Source organism: Pongo abelii, chromosome 20, assembly GCF_028885655.2.
Source record: "Pongo abelii isolate AG06213 chromosome 20, NHGRI_mPonAbe1-v2.0_pri, whole genome shotgun sequence".
Taxonomy (NCBI): Eukaryota; Metazoa; Chordata; class Mammalia; order Primates; family Hominidae; genus Pongo; species Pongo abelii.
Window position 1 is genome coordinate 10,849,315 of NC_072005.2, and position 23,410 is coordinate 10,872,724.

General features: G+C 56.5%; 1 protein-coding gene across 8 annotated transcripts in view; it reads left to right on the forward strand.

Moving 5' to 3' along the window:
• The window catches only part of DNM2 (dynamin 2), a 111,992-nt gene extending 89,041 nt beyond the window's left edge, over positions 1–22,951 (forward strand). For 2 of the 8 annotated variants that reach the window (XM_024236646.3, XM_024236647.3), the window contains exons 14-21: positions 208–219; positions 3,921–4,034; positions 11,008–11,117; positions 14,815–14,926; positions 16,085–16,249; positions 20,082–20,314; positions 21,175–21,426; positions 22,023–22,951. In XM_024236646.3, coding sequence (XP_024092414.2) covers positions 208–219; positions 3,921–4,034; positions 11,008–11,117; positions 14,815–14,926; positions 16,085–16,249; positions 20,082–20,314; positions 21,175–21,426; positions 22,023–22,092 — 1,068 coding nt within the window. In that variant the 3' untranslated portion in view covers positions 22,093–22,951. The remainder of the gene's footprint in view (positions 1–207; positions 220–3,920; positions 4,035–11,007; positions 11,118–14,814; positions 14,927–16,084; positions 16,250–20,081; positions 20,315–21,174; positions 21,427–22,022) is intronic. The other 6 variants (XM_024236648.3, XM_024236649.3, XM_024236650.3 and 3 more) reach the window with 3 other exon arrangements.
• Positions 22,952–23,410: the final 459 nt, after the last annotated feature.

Consider the following 23,410-nt stretch of genomic DNA (forward strand, 5'->3'; position numbering starts at 1 on the left):
GAGATGATAATGAATTAAATATTAACACCATGAATATGATTAATAGCATGTAATTTTTTTCTTTTGCTGTTTTTTCCCCTGCTCTTCTCTTCTCCTGTTTTTGTGCTTTTCCTGCTTTTTCTTTGTCCCCTTCACGTCCCTTCCATCTCTTTTCCTCTGCCTGCTCTTCCCTGATTTACCCACAACCCTAACTTTGCATATTCAAAGGGGGAGATCCTGGTAAGTACATGCTTAGTGTGGTAGCAAACATTAGAGAATCTAGTGGTGATGGAGACCCCGCCCATCCCCTAATATTCCCTGTTCCCCATCCCCTCCAAATAACAAAAATACTAAAAATCGAGCTAACCTGGAAACCCCATGCCGCAGCCGGCACTGGACTGCACGTTGCCCTGGGTGTAAGTCGACTCACACAGGCACTAACTTCTGCCACCCTTGAAGGCGCACTCCTGCAGCCAGTTCCTGGCAGGTTTTCCTGGTTTCCTGTAGGTCAGAGATGGCAAATACTTACACACTGCCCCTGCCTCCCCTCACATCCCTGGCTGTGGAAGATCTCGCTTAAGCCAGACCAGAATTCATTCTTGGCACTGCCCCTCCTCTTTCTATCTCCTATGCAGATGTCACTCATGGATCAGAGCATATTTTTCCACATGGCAGAAATCTTGCCCTCTTGTGCCCATGGCAGACATGGCTAGTTGATCTAGCATTCTTTGCCTTGTGCCACTCCTCTAGCACACGCCCATGGCAGACATTGCTAATCAATCCTGGCATTCTTTCCAAATAAGCTTGCCAGCACTCCTGTTTTATAGCAGATGTGGCTAAGTGATTAAGGTATTATTTTCTTCCCTATATGATACCCTCTTCTCTATGCATGGCAGGCATGACTAGTCAATCAGGAGCCCCTTTCCTAGATGCTGCCTCTTGTCCTCCAGATAAATTGATGAGGCTCTTCTGTTCCACTTACCCTTTCTCCTATCCTTTGCCTGTGACAGGCAACACTAATTGATCCTAGCACCGTTTCCTGCCACGCCCAGAATTCTCACCACAGTGCTCCAGGTATCTTGTACCAGTCGATTGACATGGCCCCCGAGATGAATCATATTTGCTGTCCATCCCTGCTGTGGGTAACACCTCCTTCCTTTGTGCAGAGCCCTCAGCTGGGGCCCAGTGTGGGGCGTGAGATGGGCGTGAGGCCCAGTCCAGCCCAGCCCAGTGGGAAGCAGCCTGCTACTCATATCTGAGAGCTGAGCCCAGCTCAAGGAGCTCACCTCTAGGTGGCTGGCCTCAGCCCGGCTCTTACACTTGGACAGCACAGCCTGGGCCTCCAGCCCTAGCAGGGGCTCCCTTTTGCTGGACATTCTCCCACTGCCAGCCACCAAGGCACTGGTCATCCCTGCCATTGCCCTCTGGCAGGGATCTTCTGGCAATCCCAGGGTCTTTCTTGTAGCTGAGCCGATCCTATGCCAGGGCCTCGCTGCTCCCAGGGCCTGGGTGTGCAGATAGGGCCATGGGTGGGGGCAGTGACGGGAGGAATTAGGTGGCCTCGGGCTTGTGGTTTTCAGGTTCCTCATGTGTTCCCCCCAGTCCCCTTGAATTTGCCAGGCCAAGGCCAGGAACCTACTTCTCCCTTGTACCCCAAGAGGTTTAGGGGTTCCTCTTTTCCTACCAGAGGCCACATAGCCCAGCCCTGTCATGAGCATGGCTGTGGCCTCTGGGTCTCCCATCTGTGGTTCTCATCTCTACCCGGGAGACTCAGGCCAGGACCCTCACCCAGGAAAGAGGCTGGAGCAGCCTGCCAGGGGATCCCTGCTTTGCCGCCCCCTGCCTGCCCTGCCACCCATGCTGCCCCATGTGCCTGCCTGCCTGTCACTGTGCACCCCAGCCCACAAAGGCCTGCCGCCTCTTCTGTCTCTCCCACCCCCACTTCCTTCTAAGCCCAGTCCCATTGGGATGTGTCCCTTGGATGCAAACCTGACTTTCTGCTGAGGCCTGGCCCCTCCCTTTTCTCTGGCTCGCAAGTGGTGGATGGCTAACAGGGCCTTTGTTTGCCACCCACAGCTTGCAGCTCCCTAGGGTGGGATTTTATCTCTGAACCCATGTGGAGAAGGGCACCTCAGGGCTTCTGCCAGACCTCCTGCCCCAAGGCTTGGTGTGCCATCCCCAGCATGGCCCCGATCAGTGCCCTGGCCCTGTGGCCATGCACCCCAAAGCGTAGCGCGGGCCCTGTCCTCCAGCTCTGACCAACACTAACCCCAGCTGGAGGCAGGAGAGCCAGGCCACTGAGGGGTGAGCGGGCACATCCCTCTCCCTGGAAACCGGGCCAGGCCTAGGAGTATGGAGGCCTCCCATTTCTCTGGGGGAGCACTGACAGCCTGTCTCCCTGTTTGCCCTCACCTGGTTGTTATTCAGTCATGGAATCATGGAACCAGGGTCTACTAAGCACTCATTCTGTGCCCAGCCCTGGGCTGAGACAAGGCAGTGTCCCCACCCCGCTCCCCCCGGGTGAATGGAGGCATTCCCAGAATGCCAGGCCTTTGGTGCTAACACCAAGACGTCCTGGGCAGACCAGGAAGAGCTCGTCACTGCATTCCCAGAGGGGATGCTGTGACCTCACAGGGGCTGCTGGCCTCAGCCCCCTCACCCACCACCAGGCAGCCCGTGAATGGCCAGATGCCAGGGGTCACTGCCTGCTCCAAACAACTGTGAGAGTCCTGTCTGTTCATCCCAGGGAGGGATAAGTCTGTACCCTTGGCCTTAACAAGCGGCGCCCAGTAGCATCTCATGCTGTCCCCAACCTGGGCAGTGACTTCTGCATGGTCCAGGGGTCCCTGGGTACTCTTTAGCCACCTCCGCCTTCATGGCCACCTGGGGCTTAGCACTCACACCCAGCCACCAAGGAGCCACTGGAGCTGTGGGCTGGTGGCCCTGGTTCAGAATGTCAGGCTCTGGGTGGGTCAGGGTAGTCCAGATGAAGCCCTTCCAGAGGACCGCCCCCGACTAGGACAGGACAGCATTTGGGCCCCAGAGGGATTCCTGGAGGCCCCATCTCTGGCGCTCCTGCCGTGCCGTGCCCTGCCATGCCCTGCACTGGGGGATGCAGGTCAGCCCTTTGCAGCTGTCCGTGGCCATGCTCAGCCCACCCTTTGTAGCTTGGCCAAGTCTGTCAGTGCCTGGGTCCCAGGCCGCCCTGTGCGTGCCTCCGTGTGCTTCCTGCAGCTCCCAGGGCCCTCTTCCTGAGTGGGGTGGGGGGCTCTGGCCCACACATGCCTCCAGCGGCCAGGGAGCGTGGGAGCACAGCCCCCAGGCTGCCTGCCGTTAGCTGTCAGGTGAGTCCCTGCACAGGCCTGGGTTCTGACCCCCACTCAGATGACAGCTACAGCCACACAATCCCCATCCATGGGGTCTCCCAGCCTAGAACCCTGATGTGTCAGTCAAAAGGATGACCACTAGGCTTGCAGCCAGCTTGGGACATGAGCCACGCTCCTTCAGTGTCCTTGGGGAGGGCCCCTGGGCTCACACCTTTGACCCTAGCCCTCTGTGTGGATGCTACCCTTGGAACCTTATCTCACGCAAACAAGTGCAGTTCCTCAGATGTCACATTTCATGTGCCACAGCCCCACACACAAGCCCCAGGGACTCCTCCCATGGGCCCCTCTTTCCATGAGGCCTCTGTGACTCTATCCCCCATCAACCCCTGGCCCAGTGAGTCTGTCTGTCCGCACACCTGCCTAAGTGGTACCCCATGTTGGTTTCCCGCTGGAAATACTTGGGATAGGTTGGAACTGGGTTTCCTGGGCTTTGGGACTGCAGGTGTCTCTATCACGGTCCCTGGCTTCCCACTGAGCTGTGGGCAAGGCTGCTGCGCTGGGGGATGGCTGGGGCGCGGAGCGAGGTTCCCCGCTAAGCTGCGCGCTTTCCCCCAGGTAATCCGCAGGGGCTGGCTGACCATCAACAACATCAGCCTGATGAAGGGCGGCTCCAAGGAGTACTGGTTTGTGCTGACTGCTGAGTCGCTGTCCTGGTACAAGGATGAGGAGGTGAGTGGCAGGTGGGAGCAGGGCCGCCAGGGTAGGTGGGGCATCCGGGGAAGAGCAGGTGGGTGCTCCCTCTGGGCAGAACTCATTCAGTCACTGCACCACTCTGCCCCGAGTCACTATTAGGACCGTAACTGGCCAGGCACGGTGGCTCCCGCCTGTAATCCCAGCACTTTGGGAGGCCGAGGCAGGTGGATCATGAGGTCGGGAGTTCAAGACCAGCCTGACCAACATGATGAAACCCCGTCTCTACTAAAATTGCAAAAATTAGCCAGGAGTGGTGGCACACGCCTGTAATCCCAGCTACTCAGGAGGCTGAGGCAGGAGAATTGTTTGAAGCCGGGAGGCGGAGGTTGCAGTGAGCCGAGATCGCACCACTGCACTCCAGCCTGGGCGACAGAGCGAGACTCCATCTCAAAACAAACAAACGAACAAACAAACAAAAAACAACCATAACCCAGGGCTGGAGAGCAGCCACCATGTGCCAAAAGGCTCACATTGTACCTGGCCTCCATGGGGCCAGCTCCTAGAGTGCAAAAGGGAGATGGAGGGTGATGGATTCACTAGCAGGCTAGAAACAGGCCCTGACCTCCAGTGCCACTGTGACTGCCCCATGCTCAAGAGAAGGGGCCATGCCCAAGGGTCAGGGGCTCAGGCATGCAGCCAGCCTCCAGGGGCGCCGGGGTTCCATCACTTACAGCTCAGTCAGGCCCTTTGCCTCTCTGGGCCTCAGTTTTTCTATCTGCGAAGTGGTCTAGGACGGTCCCTGCCCACTGTGTGGTGCTTGGCCACAGTGTGCAGAACGCTCCCCACATGCTCGTGATTATGGGAAGGAAGTGGAGAGGCCCCTGGGTGATGACTGCAGCGAGCAGTGTTGAGTGCTGAGTCATGGGAGGGACTCGTTCACTGCGAGTGAGGGGGCAGGCCTTGAGCAAGGACACTTCCCACCGGCCTCTGCTCTCCATGCTGACCCAGCATCCCTCCTGATTGTCCTGTATAAAAAAAGATACATAATGTTTCACATATTTATGGGGTCCCTGTGATGTTTTATTAGATGTACAGAGTATGTAATGATCACGGCAGGGTGTTTGTGGTGTCTGGCACTTTGGTATTCCTCATTTTCCTGTGTTTGGAACAGTTCAGGTCCTCTCTTCTGACTACTTTGAAATATACAAGGCTGGGCACGGTGCCTCAGGCCTATAATCCCAGCACTTTGGGAGGCTGAGGTGGGAGGATGGCCTGAGTTCAGGCGTTCAAGACCAGTTTGAGCAACATAGCATTACCCTGTGTCTATTAAAACTCAGAAAAAATTAGCTGGGCATGGTGGCACATACCTGTAGTCCCAGCTACTCAGGAGGCTGAGGTGGGAGGGTCACTTGAGCCCAGGAGATGGAGGCTGTAGTGAGCTATGATCGCACCACTGCACTCCAGCCTGGGCCACAGAGCAAGACCCTGTCTCAAAAGAAAAAAAAAAGAAGAAGAAGAAGATATAGACGATACAATTGTTGCATTGTTGGCCGGGCGCAGTAGCTCATGCCTGTAATCTCAGCACTCTGGGAGGCTGAGGTGGGAGAATCGCTTGAACCTGGGAAGCAGAGGTTGCGGTGAGCCGAGATTGCGCCATTGCACTCCAGCCTGAGCAACAAGAGTGAAACTGTGTCTCAAAGAAAAAAAACACCAGACAATTGTTGTTAACTATAGTCTTAACTGCAGTCACCCTACTCTGCTGTTGAACAATAGAAGTTAATGCCTTTTCTCTAACTGTATGTTTGTACCCATTAACCCACTTCTCTACCCCCTACTTGTCCCCACCTTTCCCAGCCTCTAGTATTTATCCTTCTACTCTCCACCTCTGTGAGATCCGCTCTTCTACCTTTTTTTTTTAGCTCCCACGTGTGAGTGACAACATGCAAGATCTTGTCTTTTTGTGCCTGGCTTATTTCACTTAACATAATGACCTCCAGTTCCATTCATGTTGCTGCAAATGACAGGATCTCATTCTTTTCTATGGCCCTGATCAACCCGTTTCTTGCCTAATTCTCTTGACGTAACCATGGCTTAGTGGCCTGGAAGGGAAGCCACTTCTGTGTGACAGCTTGTTGCTACTCTGATGTGGTCCAGGTTGGCTTTCAAGAGTCCCTGGCAAAGAGAGCTGTGTTTTTCTCATTGTCCTGGTTGCTCCGGGAGAAGACTGCAGGCTGTCCCGTGAGCCATGGCTGTGCTATGTGGGCAATAGATTTGTGTCTGTAATAGAGGTCCAAAATGAAGGCACTTAAAGAGAGGAAGTCTGTTTATTGCTCACGTCTCAGTGAGCTTGGTGACCCTGTGCTGCGAGGCTGTCCGGGGCCTGGCTCCACCTCCCCTGTTGCCACCTTAACACAGGGCTCCCTTCATAGTTTAAAATGGCTGCCCCATGCCCATCACCATGTAGCCTCTAGCAGCCCAAGAAGGGAAAGAAGGGCCTCTGTGTGGGAACTGTGAGTCTAGCTAACAGTTCTAGCACTAAGAAGGAAGTGGATATTGGTTGTTTCTGAGGGTGACAGCTGGGGCTTGACACCCGGAATTCACCAGGATATTGGTGGGGTGGTGTCAACCCTTCGTGTCTAATCTCCCCACCTATAAAGTCAGGACTGTGCCTGGCTCACCGCATGTGTCCCAGGTTTTGTCCTGGTGGCTACCAGCATCAAGTCCTCCCAGCTCCTCTCTGTAGGAGGGAACCTACCCACCTACCCCCAGTGCACAGAGGAGGAGCTGGAGGCTGTGTCAGGTGCAGGGCCAGCTGGCCAGTCCCCCATGGTCCCTGGGATGGCACAGCCACCAACTCAGTCCAGGCAACCTCAGTGGAGAGGCTGGGGTTGCCTGAGGCCCCTGGAGCTGCCCTGCCTGGCTCTCCTCTCCTTGGGTTTAGGGGAATGCTCTGTGGGATTGCCCCCCACTGGGGGCTTGCTGGCAGCCAACCCAGCCCCAGGACAGGCAGGACTGGGCTTGGAAGTCCCAGGCTTAGAGAGAAGGCAGGTTGAGGGGCCCCGGCTGGCCCCAGGGAGGAGCAAAGAGAGGAGGGCCTTGTGGCTAAGAGAGCCGACTGAGGCCACACCGGAGGAGAACCCTACTCCCCGTGAGGAAACCCTCACGCTTGCCATTCAGGTGGCTCTGTGGTCACCCCCATCTAAGGCTCTGAGTGGTGACTTGCCCCATGTCATGGAGCGGGGGATGGTCCCCCTGGGGTGGACACTTCCCCAGTGCACGTCTGCGGTCCCATGCTCCCTGACCTGAGGGACACCCCAGCCCAACATCTGGACACCTCCACTGCAGCCCAGGCCTGATGTCCCCTTGACCGAGGGCATTGGGGGTGAAAGGATCATCCCGCTCCACATGAGGCCGGACGCTCATCTCTGGAATGTTCCTGAAGCCTCAGGAGCCCTGAGGCCTCTGCGGGACTCCGGGGTCCTGTTTCTAAACCCAGGGTGGTGGAGTCTGCTGAGCCACCATACAAGCATTTCTGGGGTCCCTGTGGAACCTTCCAGAACCTCAGATCCAGTGAACCTCATGGGGTTGGGATGTGGGAGGAGTGTGGAGCCAGGCGTGGTCCGCAGCCTTCTCCCCGCCTCAGGCTCCTCTAAGAACTCATGTGTCCGGATCGGTTGGCTCCTCAAAATGGCCGGGGTGGGGTGGGGTGGGGTGCCCTTTCACTTTTTCTCCCCTCTTTCCACCTTACAGTCAGAAACCAGCCTGCACTGTGGTGTGTAGGCTGTCAGGCTGGCTGAGAGCTGGTCCCTGCCTTTCAGCTCAGGGCTGTGGGGACCTTCCAGGGTCTCCTGGGTGGGAATGCCAGGCCCGGGGCAGCGAGCCCTGGAGGAGCCTCTGGGCCTGAACCTCAGCCTGGCGGCTCTGCCTGGCAGCATTGCAAATCTAGTTTTCAGATCTCCTCTTCCTTCACATGAGGGGCCCTTCGTGTTTTCCTCATCTGAGAGTTGAAAGCCAGAGCCCCCGACCCTCCCGTGGAGCCCCATATTGGAGTCTGGAGCAGCGGTGGGAGAAGGGCTGGGCGCCGGCCGTAATGAGAAACAGCCGACCTGTGAAAGGGGCCCTGTGTGCGCCCCAGACACAAAGCAGGCTCCAGTCAGGAGGAGGCAGCCATGGAACCTGACCCCCTCCACCACCCAAGTTAAGATCCCAGCAGGGGACCCTTGGAGTCACACACGTGGCAACCACCCCCCGAGGAGCAGGCCACCCTCTTAGATGCCTCAGTGAGACACAAGACATCAGTATCTCTTTATTTAAAAAATAAACAAGAGAAGACATTTACAGCCATGGGGTGGGGATGGCGAACTGATAGGGCCAGGGCCCCCAACCCCTCAGCCAGCCTCGGGGCTCCTTCTGCCTTTCCCCAGCGCCTCTTCTCCCACCCAGGCCCTCGAATCTTCTATGCGAGGCTCCGCCGCAGTGGGAAACAGGGTGGTGGAAAATGACACTCACCTGCCGGCGAGTTTGGGGGGCCTGTCTCGACGAGCCGCTTACCCAAGCCCAGCCTAACCAATGTGCAGACTACTGTACACATTGAGAGCCTCCTGAACAGGTAGTCTGAACACTGGGTTGGCGGGGCCGGCTATCCATCCCGCAGAACCCCCCAGGCAGACGCTGGGGCCACCAGGCCAGACCGTGCCTCAGCACCTCTGAGCAGCCAAGGAAACCACCACTCTTCACAAGACGATCCACTCTGTCCCTTCTGACGTGGCAAGGCTGGGGCCGGCTCGCATCTGGAGAAAGTTCTGGGTTTTCAGGAAATCCTAAAGAGTGGGGGAGGCGGAGCAGGAGGCAGGGTTTGGGATCGTGGCTTCTGGGCTCAGGAGAATGTCTGACCCTTTGGGGGGTCGGGGGTGGGGAGGAGGGGCACACACATGCGTGTGTGTGCGCGCGCGCGCTCGCGAGTGTGCGTGCCGGCAGCACCAGGAAGGCGGCCACTGATTTCTGGGCGGAATCACTGTAAACAGTTCCAGATGTGGCATTAGCCAGAACGGCCTGTGACTCAGTTACTTGGCCCCGTTGGCTGGAAGCTTCCGGCCGCATGACACGATAGGGTCAGGGCAGCAAAGGCCCTTGGGCAAACGTCCGGGTGGGGGGCAGGGCTTCTGCAGAGCCCCCTCCCCTGGCCCCTTCTAAAGCCCCCAAAACTCTTCCCCAAGAGGTGGGAGGGACCCAGGCCCTGTGTTACCCAGCCTTGCCTGGGATGACGGGTGCGGGGCTTTCTTCATCACCCTCCCTCCCTTGGGTCTGCAGCGGCATCCCTCCCTCCATGGCCACCGGGCCCCTCTTCCTATGCTCTGCCCTACTTCTTTGCCTAGAGCCTGGCAGGCTAATCCTGGAGCCGCTCACAAGAGCAACCAAAGAAAATCCCGGGTGCTTATGGGCACCAGCTCTGCAGTGGGCACCAAGCTCCTCCATCCTCCTTGGACAGATGAGGAAACTGAGGTGCAGATGGGAGGTGGGGGGGAAGTGGCTTGCCCAAAGGCACACGGCCAGGAAAGGGCAGGGCTGGCATCACCTCAACCATGCTGAGCTCCTAACACCCTGAGGCTGAGCCCATGTGCCAAGCCCACTGCTTCATCCCAGCTCCCCTTGCAAAGTCCTGACACTCCCAGCCGGCCCCCACTTGCCAGGGAGCCCCAGCTGCCTTCTCCACAGTCACTGTGGCTGCTCCTGAACTTGGAGGCAGCAGCCAGGTTAGGCTTTGTGCTGGGGCAGCACAGTGAGGGGACATGAGAGGAGTTTCCAGAGACGGCCCAGGGAGAAGAAGGGCCAGGGGCACTGTGGGGAGGACTGGGCTTTGGGTCACAGGGACCTGGCCTCTGAAGTCCTGCTGTGGCTTGCGCTGCCTGCTGTGTGGCCTTCGGCAGCCAGCTTCCCTCTCTGAGCTAGGAGGGATCCGTGAACTGAGACCAAGCAGTGCATGGCATGGGTCCCCAAGAGCTGCTGCTGTGGTGGGTGGGCACACACATCACTGGGTGAGCGTGGGACTCCAGGGTGCCACCCCCAGCTCCGTGACTCACCAGCCCCTTGCCCCTGGCTGAGGGGCCCACCTCTAAGCTGCCTCCCTAGCAGTTTCGACAGCCGTGGCTGGCACTTGGTTGGTGCTTCCTGAACAGGGCCAACCTTAGAAAGCAAGTGATAGGGCCAGGTGCGGTGGTGCACACCTGTAATCCCAGCACTTTGGGAGGCTCGCTTGAACCCAAGAGTTTAAGACCAGCCTGGGCAACATAGCGAGACCCCATCTCTATTAAAATAATGGTAATGATAATAATAAAGAAAGGGAGTAAGGCTTCTGCAGCACCTGGCCCAGGACCTATCCAGCCCCAAGATGTCCTAAAGCGGCCAAGGTTGAAATCCCAGCCCTGCTCCTCTCTGTCTCAGTCTTCCCCTCTGTAAAATGGCATCACAGAGGTAACTCACTCATAGGCTCGTTTCAAAGATGGAGCCCAGATAAAAGTTCCATTCACTTCGTGCAAGGCGAGGGGCAGTTGTGTTGTGCATGCAGTCAGCCACATGTCAGCAGTGAACTCAACAGGAGTCCCTTCCCTGGAGAAACTTGAGTCAGTCCAGTGGCAGTCAGCCACCTAAGTCAACAAGCGCAGGATACGTGACGTGTTGTGTGAGGGAAAACGAGGATGGAGGTGGGGAGGGTGTGGGTAGAGTTAGGGCAGGAGGGAGCCATGCAGGTGTCAGGATCAGGCAGTGGCCCGGTCGTCCAAAGGCCCTGGGGTAGGAACCCAGGTGGGATACTCAGGGAGCATCATGGAGGGCAGCGTGGCTGGGACAGAGTGACGGACGGGGAAGGGCCGGCAGATGGGCTCATATACAGCAGCGACCAGCATTGAGAAGCCCCTGGGGCTGGTGGTGGCGCATGCTGCACGCTCTGGCCTGGGGCATCCTGAGTTGTCATGTGGACAGCTCAGGGTGACTCTTTTCCCTCCACCCTCAGGAGAAAGAGAAGAAGTACATGCTGCCTCTGGACAACCTCAAGATCCGTGATGTGGAGAAGGGCTTCATGTCCAACAAGCACGTCTTCGCCATCTTCAACACGGAGCAGAGGTCAGGGGCCCAGGGGCCTGGGGATGGCTCGGGGTGAAGACTAATGGCCTCATTCACACTCCACAGCCTTCACTGTGCACCTGGCTGTCAGCAGTCCCTGCCCTTGGGACCCACCTTTTAGAAAGGGGAGTCACGTGAGAAATAGCAAATGTCAGGGATGCTTCCTGTGCTGGGTCAGAGATGACCTCTCTGGGCAGAGACGAGGATGAAGGCAGGCTCCGAGTCAGGTGGGTGCCACGGAGAGTTCTGAGCACAGGGTGACCAGGACCTGGCTCAGGTGATCGCGGGCACCGCCCTCTGATGGCTGAGAGGGAAACAGTATGAGAGGGTGAGAGACGGGAGACCAGGGCAAAGGCCGCTGCCTTGTCTAAGTGGGTCATGATGGGGCCAGACCCCATAGGGAAGGAGGGTGCAGATTCTGGGTAGAAGAGTCAGGCGGAGACCTGGTGGGCATGGATATGAGAGAGAAAGGCACCAATGGTGACCCTGAGTACCTGGACCTGAGCTCCTGCACTGCCCAGCTGCTGCCATTGGCCGAGGTGGGGAAGGCAGCGGCAGGGTCGGCCTGGAGACAGCCAAGAGCTCCGTTTAGGCCATGCCAAGGGAGAGGGCGCATCAGGGAGGCACCTGGGTAGATCGAGGAGTGTGATGTCCAGGAACGAGCTCCAGTCTGGGATGTGAACTGGGCAGTCAGCATTGCGTGGACGGTATTTCAAGGAACGAAACCAGATGAGCTCCCAGGAGAGTGAAGCTGGAGAACAGGAGGCCCCAGGAAGCTCACAGTACATCTGTCCCATGAGGCAATAGCTGGAGACTTTAGCAGAGACCCTGCTCTCAGGAAGAGACCCAGCTGGCAGGAGGGCTCTTCCCATGCTCACACAATCACACTCATCCAGGAAGCAGGGCCCACCTGAGTCAGGGATTAGCTGTCAGCAAAGGCCCGGTGGTACCCTGAGACCCGTAGGCAGGCACTGATGTCCTCCCTGCTGACCCCAGAACCTCCTTGCCTACTGCTTGGCTACACCCACCAACTCCAGCTGAGTCTCCTGGTTCCCTCCTGCTTTGCTCTGGCTGGCCTAAAGCTCGAGACCCATTTGTCTACCAGCTGGCCCTGAAAACCTTCATAGCTCTTCTAGGCTTGCCCCTGGCCATATGACACCTGGCAGCTGTCCCAGGTCCCTGAGCCGTGTGCCTCCTGTACAGGGAGGGTAACAGTATTACCTGATATATCTTTTAAGAGCAGGTTCAGGAAACCCAGAGTAATAGCTGCAAAAACAAGATAGATGGTTGATGGTTTTTTGTGTAAATTAAGTCCAGACTTTAGTATCCCGGACAAAGTGGAGCAGCTCCACAGGCATCAGGGTCCAGGCCCTGCATGTTCCTCAGGATTCCACCTGATATGCAGAAGCCGAGCTCTGCAGTGGGACAGGCCTGCCATGAAATCCTGACTTTTTTTTTTTTTAATGGAGTTTCGCTGTTGTTGCCCAGGCTAGAGTGCAATGGTGCAATCCCAGCTCACCACAACCTCTGCCTCCTGGGTTCAAGTGATTCTCCTGCCTCAGCCTCCCAAGTAGCTGGGATTACGTGCATGCACCACCACGCCTGGCTAATTTTTTATTTTTAGTAGAGACGGGGTTTCTCCATATTGGTCAGACTGGGCTCAAACTCCCAACCTCAGGTGATCCACTCACCTCGGCCTCCCAAAGTGCTGGGATTACAGGTGTGAGCTACTGCGCCTGGCCCAAAACCCCAACTTCTACTTCTTTGTCCAAAATGGCTGCCCAGACTCCAGCCATTGTGATGATGTCCCAGGCAGCCGCAGGCAGGAAGGAGGAGAGGAGGAGCTACAAGGGCATGCCTCTCCCTGCACAACCTCATCCAGAGGTCGTTCAGGGCAGCCACTTGCTGACCACAAACCCAAGTCTCACTTAAAGGCTTTGTGGGCAGCTTGGCTATCTTAACCACACCTGGATGTGGGACAGGAAAATGTGTGTGGCATGTGGCACGGGGCCTGGCCTGTAGACCACCATCTGCAAGCACTGTTTAGCATCCATTCCATTTATCTCCCAGCTTTGAGACCCTGGTTCTTTTTTCTTTTTTCTTTTTTTTTTTGAGACGGAGTCTTCCTCTGTCACCCACCCAGGCTGGAGTGCAGTGGCATGATCTGAGCTCATTGCAGCCTCCACCTCCCATGCTCAAGTGATCCTCCTGCCTCAGCCTCCTGAGTAGCTGGGACTACAGGTACACCCCACCACGCCCAGCTAATTTTTGTATTTTCTGTAGAGATGGGGGAATTGCTGTGTTGCTCAGGCTGGTCTCCAACTCCTGAGCTCAAGCAATCCCCCTGTCTCAGCCTCCCAAAGTGCAGGAATTACAGGTGTGAGCCACCATGACTAAACTTTACAAAAATTTTTTTGTTTTGTTTTGACACGTTGTCTCACTCTGTCGCCCAGGCTGGAGACAGTGGCACAATCTTGGCTCACTGCAACCTCCACCTCCCAGGTTTAAGTGATTCTCCTGCCTCAGCCTCCCGAGTAGCTGGGATTACAGGCATGCAGTACCACTCCCAGCTAATCTTTTGTATTTTAGTATTGACGGGGTTTCACCATGTTGGCCAGGCTGGTCTCAAACTCCTGACCTCAGTTGATCCTCCTGCCTCAGCTTCCCAAAGTGTTGGGATTACAGGCATGAGCCACTGTGCCCGGCCAAAATTTTTTTTTTTTAAACACACAGGCTGGGCACGGTGGCTCACGCCTGTAATCCCAGCACTTTGGGAGGCCAAGGCAGGCAGGTCACGAGGTCAGAAGATTGAGACCATCCTGGCTAACACGGTGAAACCCTGTCTCTACTGAAAATACAAAAAATTAGCTGGGGTGGTGGCAGGCGCCTGTAGTCCCAACTACTCGGGAGGCTAAGGCAGGAGAATGGTGTGAACCCGGGAGGCGGAGCTTGCAGTGAGCCGAGATCATGCCACTGCACTCCAGCCTGGGCGACAGAGCAAGACTCTGTCTCAAAAAAAAAAAAAAAAACACACAGCTGGGCACAGTGGCTCACACCTGTAATCCCAGCACTTCTGGAGGCCGAGGTGGGTGGATCAGCTGAGGTCAGGAGTTCGAGACCAGCCTGACCAACATGGAGAAACCCCATCTCTACTAAAAATACTAAAATTAGCCGGGTGTGGTGGCGCATGCCGGTAATCCCAGCTACTCGGGAGGCTGAGGCAGGAGAATCGCTTGAACCCGAAAGGTGGAGGTTGCGGTGAGCCGAGATTGCACCATTGCACTCCAGCCTGGACAACAAAAGCGAAACTCCATCTCAAAAAATAATAATAATAATAATAATAATAATAAAGTTCTGGTGGACATTGCTGCTCTGGGCTTTCCTGAAAATGCCCCAATGGGAGCTTCCCGGCCACAGTTGGTGTCGAGGGTCACATGCCCACCTCTGGGGGCCCAGGAAAAGAGAAGAGTCAGCTGATCCAACAGAAACAAAGAAACTCAGACACTTGCCGAGCTTGTGCACAGCGCTCTTCTGTGTAGGCGTCACTCACAGTGACCCCTCGGCATGACCAGGTGAAGCCTGGGTGGGGTTTGGGTTCCTGATCAGTCAGAAAGACCCCTAGAGCCCATTCCTCTCGGCAGTCTGCCAGACCCATGGCAGGGTCAAGCTTGTGCCCCTCCCTCCCCCGCCCCCGCAGAAACGTCTACAAGGACCTGCGGCAGATCGAGCTGGCCTGTGACTCCCAGGAGGACGTGGACAGCTGGAAGGCCTCGTTCCTCCGAGCCGGCGTCTACCCCGAGAAGGACCAGGTGAGGAGCCGTCCTGCGCAGCCAGGCCCAGCAGCGCCCACCTGGGAGAGGAAGCAGGGCTGGCTTTCCCCAGGACAGGTCATTTTCAGGCCATGTTAGCCAGGAGTCTCTGAAATCATGTAGCAGATGCCCACTTGAGCAAGCAAAGGAGAAATTGGGGGTACTTTGTCATCAGGGCTCAGAAAGTTCCCTCACGGAAGCCAGTGACCGGGGCACACAGGGTATGGGGTCCCACTTGCTTTGTTCTCCTCTCTTTTCCCCTTCCATCCTGAGGTAGAGTGAACATGGCCACCCTTGGCCCCAATATTAAAATGTCTTGCCGGGCGCAGTGGGTGGTTCGCGCCTGTAATCCCAGCACTTTGGGAGGCTGAGGCGGGCAGATCATTTGAGCTCAGGGGTTCGAAACCAGCCTGGCCAACATGGTGAAACCCCGTCTCTACTAAAACTACAAAAATTAGCCAGGCGTGGTGGCACATGCCTGTAATCCCAGTTACTCGGGAGGCTTAGGCAGGAGATCGCTTAAACCCGGGAGGTAGAGGTTGCAGTGAGCTGAGATCACGCCATTGCACTCCAGCCTGGGCGACAGAGCGAGACTCCACCTCAAAAATAAAATAAAATGTCCCAAGGTTGGGTGTGGTGGCTTACGCCTGCAATCCCAACACTTCGGGAGGCGATGTGGGCACATCCTTTGGGCCCAGGAGTTCAAAAACAGCCTGGGCAATGTGGCAAAACCCTTCTCTCCAAAAGATAAAAACATACCCAGGCGTGGTGGCGCACCCCTGTAATCCCATCTACTCCAGGGTGCTGAGGTGGGAGGATCACTTAAGCTCTCCCCGGGAGGTTGAGGCTGCAGTGAGCCGTGTTTGTGCCACTGCACTGCAGCCTAGGTGACATAGCAAGACTGTGTCAAAACAAAACAAAACAAAAGAACAACGTTCCAATGCCCAGGAGAGGGGATCCACCCCAGCATCAGCCAGGGTCACCCCATTGTTTGGGCAGCTCTGGCCCAGGGCAAGCAGGCCTATCTGGTGTCAGTGGGGCTGTCAGGGGCCAGCCTGAGGTCAGTTATTGGTGGGACAATAGGGCAGATGGTTTCCAGAGAACCAGGACTTGGCCCAGGCCACAGTCACCCCTCAGCACCTCCCCTCCTGCTTGCAGGCAGAAAACGAGGATGGGGCCCAGGAGAACACCTTCTCCATGGACCCCCAACTGGAGCGGCAGGTGGAGACCATTCGCAACCTGGTGGACTCATATGTGGCCATCATCAACAAGTCCATCCGCGACCTCATGCCAAAGACCATCATGCACCTCATGATCAACAATGTGAGTGGAGAACTAAAAATGAGAAGGAGGCAGCCGGGTGCGGTGGCTCACGCCTATAATCCCAGCACTTTGGGAGGCCAAGGCGGGTGGATCACTTGAGGTCAGGAGTTCAAGACCAGCCTGGCCAAAACGGTGAAACCCCATCTCTACTAAAAATACAAAAATTAGGCCGGGCGCGGTGGCTCACACCTGTAATCCCAGCACTTTGCGAGGCCGAGGCGGGCGGATCACGAGCTAAGGAGTTCGAGACTAGCCTGACCAACACGGTGAAACCCCGTCTCTACTAAAAATACAAAAATTAGCTGGGAATGGTAGCTCACGCCTGTAATCCCAGCTACTCAGGTGGCTGAGGCAGGGGAATCGCTTGAACCCAAGAGGCAGAGGTTGTGGTAAGCCTAGAGTGCACCAGTGCACTCCAGCCTGGGCGACAGAGTGAGACTCCATCTCAAAAAAAGAGAGAGAGAGAGAAAGATACAAAAAATAGCCGGGCGTGGTGGTGGGCGCCTGTAATCCAGCTACCGGGGAAGCTGAGGTAGGACAATTACTTGAACCTGGGAGATGGAGGTTGCAGTGAGCCAAGATCGTGCCACTGCACTCCAGCCTGGTTGACAGAGCAAGACTCCAACTCAAAAAAAAAAAAAAAAAAGAGAAGGAGGCCGGGCACCCTGGCCCATACCTGTTTGTAGTCTTAGCACTTTGGGAGGCTGAGGCAGGAGGATCACTTGAGCCCAGGAGGTTGAGGCTGCAGTGAGCTATGATCATGCCACTGCACTCCAGCCTGGGTGACAGAGCAAGACCTTGTGTCCAACAACAGCAACAACAACAAATTTGAGTGAATCACCACCCTTTAAACACCGGAATCTGCATGGCCATCCTCTTTGGGACACCCTAGGGTTTCCGAGCCACACTGGGTCCATAGTCCCATCAAGTCCACTAACTGGAGTGAACCCTGCAGGTGTGCGCCTTCTCTGAATTAACTTATGCTGGCCTCAGAATAACTGCAGGAGGGAGAACGGCCATCTTCCCCATTTCACAGACAGAAAACAAGGCCAAAGAGATCAAGTAACCTGCCCCAAGTTCCTTAGGAAAGTGGGAAGTGGGATTCAAACCCACGTTTACCCTGGTTGCAACCATACCCTTGGGTTGTGTTGGGCAGCTGCTGTGTCCTAATGGCCTGGGGCCCAGCCCCTTCCTCGTGGGTGTCACCCGCCCGGCCCCGGGTTCCCCGGAGACTCTCAAGGCTCTGGGATCCTCTTCAGTGAAATGTAGCTGTACTGATAGTATCTCCAGCTCAGGCTGCTAGAGGGCTCAGGGCACTTGTGTGTCAGGCCTTTGGCATGGCACTAGCCACTCAGGAAGCTTTATAAACCAGCTTTGGGGCCGGAGCAGTGGCTCATGCCTGTAATCCCAGCACTTTGAGAGGCTGAGGAGGGAGGATCACTTGAGCCCAGGAGTTGAAGACCAGCCTGGGCAACATAGCCATATCTCAGTCTCTACAAAAAATTTAAAAATTAGCTGGGCATGGTGGCAAATGCCTGTAGTCCCAGCTACTCAGAAGACCGAGGTAAGAGCATCGCTTGATCCCAGGAGGTTGAGGCTGCAGTGAGCCATGATCACACCACTGCACTCCAGCCTGGGTGATGGAGCAGGAACCTCTTTCAAAAAACAAACAAACAAAAAGTGGCTTGGGTTTTGTATATGAATGTTAACCACAGAAACCTGCAGATCTAAGTAAAACTCCCACGTGGGGCGTGGCTGGGCATGGTGGCTCACATCTGTACTCCCAGCACTTTGGGAGGCTTGGCAGGAGGATCACTCGATCCCAGGAGTTCAAGACCAGCCTGGGCAACATATTGAGACCCCATCTCTATTTAAAACACACACACACCTCCCATGTGCCATGCCCTCCCACCCTGTTGCTCTCATTCTCAGTAGTAATCAGTGTTCACAGTTTCATGGTGTCCTAGTATGTTTCCTCATATACCGATAGGATCGGAGACATATACGGTTCTTCCGCTATGAAATTTAAAATGCATATATCCTTTGACCCTGCAAATTTACTTTTAGGAACTTCTCCAAGAGAGACAATTGCCCACGTGCAAAGTGAGCTTATACATGCTTATTGTTTTCCACGATGTTTTATAGCAGCCAAAGATGGGAAATGATTATCCATTTTTAATAGACTCTTATAAGATAAAGATATTTTATTATTTAAAAAAATAATAAATCTGTTGGCCCAGCTACTCGGGAAGCTGAGGCAGGAAGATCACTTGAGCCCAGGAGATCGAGGCTGCAGTGAGCAAAGATCGCTCCACTGCACTCCAGCCTGAGTGACAGGAGTGAGACCCTATCTTAAAAAAAAAAAAAGCTGTGACGGCCGGGTGCAGTGGCTCACGCCTGTAATCCCAGCACTTTGGGAGGCTGAGGCGGGCAGATCACGAGGTCAAGAGATTGAGACCATCCTGGCCAACATGCTGAAACCCCCCTCTACTAAAAATACAAAAATTAGCTGGGCGTGGTGGCATGCGCCTGTATTCCCAGCTACTCTGGAGGCTGAGGCAGGAGAATCACTTAAACCTGGGAGGTGGAGTTTGCAATGAGTGGAGATCACGCCACTGTACTCCAGCCTGGTGACAGAGGGAGACTGTCTCAAAAAAAAAGAAAAAAAAAAAGTAACTGAAAAACTTCTGTATCCAGTAGGAGGTTCAAGAAAGGACAATGTATAAAATTCATGAACAGAAACTAGTAGTGTTTGAACAGAAGCCAGGTGGAAGATGTAACAGGATTAGCCCGGCAAGGTGGCTCACTCACGCCTGTAATCCCAGCACTTTGGGAGGCCAAGGCGGGTGGATCACCTGAGGTCAGGAGTTAAAGATCAGTCTGGCCAATATGGTGAAACCCCGTCTCTACTAAAAATACAAAAATTAGCCGTGGCTGGGGGCACACACCTGTAGTCCCAGCTACTTGGGAGGTTGAAGCACAAGAATTGCTTCGACCCAGGAGACGCAGGTTGCAGTGAGCCGAGATTGTGCTGCAGCCTGGGTGACAGAGTGAGACTCTGTCACAAAAAAATAAATAAAGATATAACAGGATTGGCCGGGCGCGGTGGCTCACGCCTGGAATCGCAGCACTTTGGGAGGTCAGGGTGGGCGGATCATAAGGTCAAGAGATTGAGACCATCCTGGCTAACACGGTGAAACCCCGTTTCTGCTAAAAATACAAAAAATAAGCTGGGCTTGGTGGCGGGCGCCTGTAGTCCCAGCTACTTGGGAGGCTGAGGCAGGAGAATGGTGTGAACCCGGGAGGCGGAGGTTGCAGTGAGCTAAGATTGCGCCACTGCACTCCAGCCTGGGTGACAGAGCGAGACTCCGTCTCAAAAAAAAAAAAAAAAAAAAAAAAAAAAAAGATATAACAGGATTATTCTGCCAAGGTTAAGGAAATAAATAAATAAGCTAAAACAGGAGAAAAGGTATCAATGGAAGAGGCAAGATACTAGAAATAAGTTGAATAAGAATCTCATAACCAGCCTGGGCCACATGGTGAAACCCCATCTCTAAAAGAATTACAAAAATTAGCCAAGCATGGTGTCAATGCGCCTGTCGTCCCAGCTATTTGGGAGGCTGAGGCAGGATAATTGCTTGAACCCGGGAGGCGGAGGTTGCAGTGAGCTGAGATTGAGCCACTGTACTCCAGCCTGGGTGACAGAGCAAGACTCTTTTTCAAAAAAGACTGGGGGTGGCCCCGCCCTGTGAGAGATGTTTTTCCAGCAGTCACTGTGGGTTCTGGGTTAGGGTGACGCACAAGCCTGACCCTCCCCAACCCCTGCCCGCAGACGAAGGCCTTCATCCACCACGAGCTGCTGGCTTACCTATACTCCTCGGCGGACCAGAGCAGCCTCATGGAGGAGTCGGCCGACCAGGCACAGCGGCGGGACGACATGCTGCGCATGTACCATGCCCTCAAGGAGGCGCTCAACATCATCGGCGACATCAGCACCAGCACTGTGTCCACGCCTGTACCCCCGCCTGTCGATGACACCTGGCTCCAGAGCGCCAGCAGCCACAGGTCCGGAAGCCTGGTTCCCCTACCCTTAAGCATTCAGCCTGCAGGTTCCTGCCGTCCCTGTGTGTCCTGCAGGGTCCTGGCAGGAAACAGGACACAGCCCAAGGGTGGCACCCAGGGCTGGGCACTGTGGGAGCTGCTGCCCTGCTGAGGCCGGAGGAGGGAGAGAAGGGGTATGGGGGCGAGCCAGCCCTGCAGCTCAAGGGCAGGACCCCGTGAATAAATACCCCACCTGCCCTCTGCTGGTGCCTTCCATTGGCACAGCCCAAATGGAAGCTGGGGTAAGAGGCTGGAGGGGCAGCAGCCACAGGAGAGAGATGAGCCTCCTGGAGCACAGAGAAGGGCAGATGGGAGGCTCTGGAGGGGCAAACGCAAGGCATGGCCAGAGCTGCCGCCGCCCCTGAGTTGTCCATTGAGGCTGTTGGGCAGGGAACCTCAGAGGGGGCTGCTTTGCAGAGCCCTTGGAAAACCATGGTGTTTTTTAGGGGGAGGATATCACACCCAGGCCTGCAGGTGGCAGGTGCTGAGGCCCGGGAGGGAACCTGGATGTCTAGACAGGGCTTGCAGGTTCCACGGCCCCTGGAGATATTAGGGCTTGATCTGGAGGACTCTGGAAGTGTCTTTGGCTGTGAGGGTGGATCCCAGGCCCAAGGCCTGAGGGGGCCCTGTGAGTGGGAAGTGTCTGGCCGTGTGGGGGCCGAGGGCAAGGGAAGGTGAGACTGGCGCTCAGGTTGGAGTGGGAGGATCCCACTGCGCCTGCACTGTCCCCACAGCCAGCCCCCGCCTCAGGTTCTGGCAGCCACAGTGGCATGGCGGGGCCTCCTACTCTGTATCTGTAGCTCACACCCTCTCCTTCCTCACAGCCCCACTCCACAGCGCCGACCGGTGTCCAGCATACACCCCCCTGGCCGGCCCCCAGCGGTGAGGGGCCCCACTCCAGGGCCCCCCCTGATTCCTGTGCCCGTGGGGGCAGCAGCCTCCTTCTCGGCGCCCCCAATCCCATCCCGGCCTGGACCCCAGAGCGTGTTTGCCAACAGTGACCTCTTCCCAGCCCCGCCTCAGATCCCATCTCGGCCAGTTCGGATCCCCCCAGGGATTCCCCCAGGAGTGCCCAGGTAAGGCCGACCCCCTGCCCTCCACCCCAACTGCCTGCGCCCTGGGGTCTCTCCTGTCTCACTTCCTCCCAGTGAGCTCTCACTATGTGCTCAGCTGCTGGAGTGGAGGAATCGTCCTCATCCCTATTTGGCTCGAGAGGAAACAGGCCCAGAGAGGCCAAGAGGCTTGTTGAGTGTCACAGAGTAGCAGAGCCCTGGTGACTCCGGGGCTCCCAGCTTGCCCTCTGCCCACTGGGGTGTGCCACCAGGCAGCTGGGGAACTCTCATGCTGGGCACCTCCTCCCACTGTTTACCTTCTTCTTCCTGCCCCTGCCTGCCTCAACCTACCATGTGGGCCAGGCTTTATTCTCCCCACTTCTCTGGTGGGGAAGCTGAGACCCGGGGAGGGCAGGGGACTCACTGAGGGTCAAACAGCAGGCGAGTCGATGCCTAGGTTTGGCACTCCTCCCCTACACCCTGGTGGCTTGCGGAGGTCAGCCTGGGGAACACCCTGGGGTGGTGTGTGGGTGGGGGCTGGGTCCTCAACCCAGGCCTGCCTCCTGCTCACAGCCTCACTGCCGTCTCCCCCTCCCCACCTGTCTTTATTCTCTTTGCAGCAGAAGACCCCCTGCTGCGCCCAGCCGGCCCACCATTATACGCCCAGCCGAGCCATCCCTGCTCGACTAGGCCTCGAGGGGGGCGTGCTCTCAGGGGGACTCACGCACCCGCGGCGCAGGAGCTTCAGTGGTCTGGGGCCCTCTGCCGCCCCTATGCCGGGACCAGGCTCCCAGTGGGCAGCCCTGGCCTCTTCCTTAACGCTGGCCCCGGTCCAGGGCCGGCCCCTATGCCTGGCTGGACACTGCACTGTGCAAAGGGGCCCTGGAGCTCCAGGCAGGGGGCGCTGGGGTGTTGCACTTTGGGGGATGGAGTCTCAGGGTGGCAGAGGGGGGACCTGCACCCTTGACGCCATCCTGAATGAGGGGTCCAGCCTGTGGGGGACTCTGCCAGGGTCTTCTCGGGCTGGGAAAGCCCATGTAGGGCAGGTCTTCTAGAAGTGGGGGCACCAAGGGCGCCTACATCCCCAGGCCTTGCTGGGGTGCAGGGGTATATCAACTTCCCATTAGCAGGAGCTCCCCAGCAGCAAGCCTGGCCCAGTGGGCTCGGTAGTGCCGAGCTGCCAGGCCTGAGGTGTACATAGTCCTTCCTGGCCATATTAACCACACAGCCTGAGACTGGCCCAGCCTCGGCTGCCAGAGGTGCCTTTGCTAGGCCCGGAACCGTTGGCCCGGGCCGGCCTTGCCCTATTCCTGTCTTCCTCCTCCTCCTCCTGGGTCCCCCAGGGTGGCTGGGCTTGGGCTATGTGGGTGGTGGTGGCGGGGGGCCTTGGGGGCCTCTCAGCTCCTGCCCATGCCTCCCTGATGGGGCAGGCCCCGGGCGGCCTCTCTCTGAGCAGATCTCACCCACTCCTCGCTCGGTTTGACCACTGTAAGTGCCTGCACTCTGTATCCTATTAATAAACTAAAATAAAGGGAAGACGCTGCTGGTGGCTGCTGTGTGGGCCTCTTGTGTTAGTGTTCAGGCTGGGGACGTGGGTGCCACCTCCATCAGGCCTCCCATAAGGACGCCCAGGTCCCTGCACGCATAAGCGCCTCTCACCTCCCTGAGGGCTCTGCCTTCAGGGGTGTCACCTTTCAGAGGAAGCCACTCGATACAGGGGAGAGCTTTTACTTTCCTTAGCACGTGAGGAGTGAGAGCAGATATTCTCTGATCCCCTGCACACCCCACGTGCACAGGCCTGGCTGCTGCCTGGTGAAGCGGGGACCCCAGCGCTCCACCCCCTTGCTACCCTCAGGCCCTGCTTCTCTCACCCTCTCGTGGGGAAGCCCAGGCCTCGTGGCCCAACTGGGGCTCAGTTAAACTTTGCTTTCTGATTTTTCTCTTGTGCCAGGCGACCACCTCCATCGGCTCCCGCACGACCTTTCTTCTGAGCTTCGTGGGAGGCCCC